Source organism: Grammomys surdaster, unplaced genomic scaffold (genome assembly GCF_004785775.1).
Source record: "Grammomys surdaster isolate TR1022 unplaced genomic scaffold, NIH_TR_1.0 136, whole genome shotgun sequence".
In the NCBI taxonomy this organism is placed as follows: Eukaryota; Metazoa; Chordata; class Mammalia; order Rodentia; family Muridae; genus Grammomys; species Grammomys surdaster.
In genome coordinates this window covers 12,942,500-12,947,499 of record NW_021604594.1, presented here as the reverse complement: position 1 = coordinate 12,947,499, position 5,000 = coordinate 12,942,500, and the positions used below count along the sequence as shown (strand labels likewise).

General features: G+C 54.9%; 1 protein-coding gene across 1 annotated transcript in view; it reads right to left on the bottom strand.

Moving 5' to 3' along the window:
* Positions 1-3,117: 3,117 nt before the first annotated feature.
* The window catches only part of Dlx2 (distal-less homeobox 2), a 3,453-nt gene continuing 1,570 nt past the window's right edge, over positions 3,118-5,000 (bottom strand). Inside the window, exon 3 of the mRNA XM_028762853.1 lies at positions 3,118-4,627. Coding sequence (XP_028618686.1) covers positions 4,223-4,627 — 405 coding nt within the window. The 3' untranslated portion in view covers positions 3,118-4,222. The remainder of the gene's footprint in view (positions 4,628-5,000) is intronic.

Sequence of the window (5,000 nt, the reverse complement as noted above, 5' to 3'; positions counted from 1 at the left end):
CAAGTGCTGGTGACATCTGGAGTGGAGCAGTTGTTCCCGGGTTCTGTGCTATCCGGGTTTTTGAAGAGCAAAGGGGCCTTTTTGCAATCCCAGGAGTTGGGACGAGAGCGTTCCTAACAGACGGGGAAAGCAAACACAGTATTTCTTTAGCTCTTTCTTTTCCATACCGTTCTGCCTCTTTCTGCCTGAGAATTGTTTGTAAACAACGCTCCAATCTTCCCTCGCTCTCCCCGCCCCCAGAAAACCTGATACTTCCCTCAAACCTGCCCCACCAGTCTCGGAAATCCTTACTAGGCACGGATATTCATAATTTTCACAAGTGATCCTGAAAGAAAGCGGAGGACGAAGACTTCTAAACGGTGCCATATTGCAGCTGGGTTGATGAGACCTGGGATGCCCACTCTCTCCTTTTGGCCTCCTCAACCCGGGAGCCAGGAATTCTGGGCAGCTGGAGGGGTTTCTGTGCAAAGACAGAGCAGCACGGGCTTGGGAGTGGAGCAGGAGGGCTCTTAATCTCGGGGAGACCTGCAGCTGGCACTACAGAATTCAGTGCCCTCGCTTTTGCCCGAGTATGGGAATGCAAAGAGCCCCCCTAGGGCGTGTGGAGCCGAGAAGGCCCGGCACCCTTTAGGTCCCACCCCGCCCCCGCTTCCCTGCGCTTGTCATATCCTGTCTTTGGCCTGATATTTTACGCAAGTAAATGGAAGGGGATTACAATGAAGATTTATGTGTGCTCCGAGCGCGGCTGGTTTCCCAGTGTAGGGAGCCGAAATCGCTGCTTCCCATTTCCATTTTTCATTCCTACTTTGGGGAGCGCAAGTTAGTGCGGAGGGGTTGGGGTGGGGGGAAGCGTGTCTGCGCGGCGGCGGGCTGATCACAGGGCTTGGCGTCTCCGGGCGGGCTGGAGACTGTGAGAAAGGCTTGCCAACGCGTCGCCCCCGGCGGGGCTGGAGCCGGCCCCCACCCCCTGGAGCCCGGCTTTGTTTCTCTCCCTAGCCCACCCCTCCGCCTCCCCGCCCCCTCACGTCTAGAGCGCGGGTGCATCTCAGCGACCTCTTTGGCCCTTCTTGTTCGCGGGAACGCCCCCTTCCCCCTTCCCCCTGGTTCCTGCACCCTCCTTTGCCCACTGCTGGAGAAAGGCGCGTCGCGGCCCTGTACGACCCCGCCGCCGCCGAGTGCCAGGTTCGGTGACTCCGGCGAGTCTGTGGGGCCTCGGCCCACCCCGGAGAGGGGCCGCCTCCCTCCGGGCTCCCAGGCTCGGCTCATGCCAAGGCCTGTTGCGTGATTCCAACTTGGGCTGACATTCCCTGCCCGGGGCGCTCGGCGTAGGCCTCTTAATCATCTTGTCTGCTGCAGATCCTCGACACCAGCCAATTTACTGCCCTGTCTTTCCCGGCTGGTTTCAGGAGCCGGGGAGGGGAGTGCGCGCAAAGGAGGGGAGGGCATAACCTTAGGAGAAAGGCCGGTACTAGCTATTGACGGGCAGGGGAACACACACATACACACATCGCAAAGTAGAATTTGGAAGTGAGGGAGCATAAGGGGTTGAGATGGGGCTTTGGTAGGCAGTAGTTGCATAGGGAAGTTCTAAAAGTCCAGGCCATGCTGAATTTTGCAACCCCTTCATTTTCAGAGACCATCCTGGATCACTCTGAGCAAGCCCAACATCAATTTGATCAGAAAACAGTATTCACTTTAAGTCCAGAAAGTCACCTCCATTTTATGGTTGTTTGTTGTTTGTGCCCTTCCATTCAAATACGAGTTGAAGATACGCGGACGGCCGGCACAAACTAAAGTAGATGAGGCCTGCGTTTAGCAAGCAGAGTTTCCTGGTCTGTGCCCAACTTCCTCTCCAGTGCAGGCTGATTCCTTGGAGGAAAGGCAGAAGCTCCAGCCGCGTGTAGAAAAGGACCAGAGCCTCCCTATCCCTAACTTTTCCACTCGAGTCGAAATTAGAAAGGTCTCTTAGTAATATCGGACTTCAAGAGTAAAGGGCCCCTCCCCCCGAATTGGAGCATTGCGATAAAACAGTAATAGTAAATACGAAATAGCCAAAACTTATCTAGGGCTTATCACATGCCTGGCGTTGTTACATCATTGCCTCATTAGGGGTTCATTAAGTTGCTCACTATTCTGAGCCATAGCTGTTATTATTTCTCCTATCGCAGAGATCTGCAAACTGCAACACAGAGAGGCTAAGAGGGTTGCCCAAGGTCACATAGTCAGTGGTTGGGGGGGGGGGGAGCCTCCAACAACAGACTCCAGCACTTTCAGTGAAACAGGCTTTTAGTTTAGACTTGTAGGGAATACCAGAAAGTAGGGTCGTTTCCGACGCTAAGAGCTGGTCATGTAAGGCCTGTAGTGGGAAGCAAGGTTCAATGATGCCTGGACCTTCCCTCTTGAAGAGTGTGAGGTGCTATGCGCACCATTCCACAGCAGCAGTGTGCATCCATCTCTGCCTGCCGTTGTGACTGTATTTTCATGTTTGTGTCAGCATGTGTAACGGGAGTGTGTGCCTGGGTGTGCTTGAAAGTGTGTATGTGTGTGTGTGTGTGTGTGTGTGTGTGTGTACTAGCGTAGTACTGTGTTCTGGGGCTGCCCAGCATTCCAAAGCAGCCAACCGTGCTTCACAAGAGTGACTCACTGAGTTCTGGGATTAGCCAGCTCCCAAAGGGCCTCGGGGGCAAATGGAGGGAGGGACCATTGTACGAGTCTGATCCCAGACTGTTGCAGAGCTTAGGTCCTGGGCATTCGGTTGCCCGCGGCAGCTCGGGTGCACTGCCTGGCCAGCACCACGGACGCGGTGGCGGCGGAGACCGCCCAGGCGCGGGGCGGTGGCGCCGGCGCCAGAGGGACCAGGCGGGGGGAGGCTGGAGCCGCCCGGCGCTGAGTGAGTCACGCCGCCTTAGGCTGAAGAACCGCGCGCGGACTCGGGCGTGGGGGAGGAGCTGAACCCTTCACCGAGGCCGAAGTACCCCTCCCGGACTGTGTGCGTCTCATGACCATTGCAGCCTCGGAAAGGTGCAAATGTGTAGTTTTGTTCATCGGATTCCGGGGCGGGGACTCGCTCAAGGTCTGAGCCGAGGGAACCCTGGCACCAAGGAAAAAAGCACACACTCCAATGAAAACAATAATTTATTTTAAATAATCTCTTCATATTGTAAAATCAACATTAAGAGTATGTTGCTTTCATAATAAATAACCCCCAAATACCTTGCATTTCAAGAACAAAGACTTTAGGACAAGATAAAAACAAATTCAAATCAGTAGCTTAATTTAACTGAGAAAAATTTTCAAAGGAGGAGACATAGGGGCTGCTGAGGTCACTGCTACATCGCAGTTTTCACAACTGGGGGGGGGCGGTTTACAAAAAAGTCTGAAAAGATGAGAAATTTTATACAAATAAATGTGGGGAAATCTGCACAGACACCCTTATTTACAAACTCTGCATCGAAGTTCGGGCTAATAGTCCTTAATTCATCTTAAAAAAGATAATTTAAACACATTTTTTGCAGTGTCCACATATTAAAAAAATCAGTTTTTTTAACATCAAAATGAGGTCATCCGCAAAGGCACCTAAACTTTTAAAAAAATAAAAATAAAAAAACTCCACTGGTGATGGATGAGGAGCTACGGGAGTGTTCCTGGGGAAAGCGGGAGACGGGAGGAATTGGGAGAGCTGGGAATTCTCCCCACGAGACCCCAAGAGGGAAAAAACCCGGCGGGATCCCGGGGGTCATGGGGGTACGTGATAGGGTGGGGTAGGACCCGGGAGGTCAATAACCGAAGCGGACTGGAGCTGAGGCCTGGGGAAGGAGAGGATAAAGGGGCCTCTGAGAGTCGGGAAGCCTCGAGGGCGGGGAAGGCGTCCCTGTGCCTGACCCAGCTTAGGACCTGGAGAGACCAAGGACCCTGAGGATCCCGCTGAGGGGGCTGGGAAGGGGCGACAAGTCCGAGGATGGCCTAAAAGTGGCCGGGGCTCAGGTCGGAATTGAGGCCAGGGACGCCGGGCTTGGCACTAGAGGATCCCACGAGGCCTCCTTGTTCCCGGCTGCTCCGTGGCAGTGCGAGAAGTGGCCTCGTGACCGGCCACCCCTGGTCGCCACTTCCAATATGGCTGGGTGGCTGTCGCAGGCTGATAGGTTCGAGCCTCTAGCTACGGGACACGTGCTGGAGAACACGGTATCTCAGTTCTCAAGTCTCTGGCGCTGTCCGCTCGAGGTTAGAAAATCGTCCCCGCGCTCACAGGGGCGCCCCCGCCTGCGTGGTGGTGATGGTGGTGGTGGTGGTGCGCCTGCGGAGTCTGCGAAGGATGCAGAAGTGGAGCCGTGGCCTGCAGGTGTGAAGCGGAGCCCGAAGCCTGGTGATACCACGGGTAGTTTCCCAGAAAAGCTGAGGCGGCGCTGCTCGGGCTGGAGCCGGAGCTGCCCGCGCCGCTGCCTCCGCTACCCGGGCCGCCGCCTGCCATCCGCTGCGGCGCGCCGAAGTCCCAGGATGCTGGCGCCGAGACTGGCGGGGAGGCACATGGTGGGGAAGCGCTGGCTCCAGGGTGCTGCTCTGTGGGGATCTCGCCGCTTTTCCACATCTTCTTGAACTTGGATCGGCGGTTCTGGAACCAGATTTTGACCTTTGTAGAAAAACAAAAAAGGAAAAGCCCCTGAGCTTTAGTGCGGAACCTGGGCAGGAGATTGGCGGAGTGGAGGCGCGCCGGTGAGCGGACCCCTGGTCTGACCTCTGGGCCCCGCTGCTTCTGGCTACATTGGGGGATCTCAAAACGCTAATCAGAGAGCTCTAACTATGTGACCAAGGCTCTGTGTAGTGTGATGTCAGGTCAGGTAGCCAGTGTTATGTCACCCGCTTTAGCAGCAGCGAGTGGAAATGCGTTGTATTGTCGGATTTCTGTCCACCCGGGTCATTTTCTTTACTCCCACGCGGCGACCCCTTTTGAAAAAATTTCTTTCTTTCTTTCTTTCTTTCTTTCTTTCTTTCTTTCTTTCTTT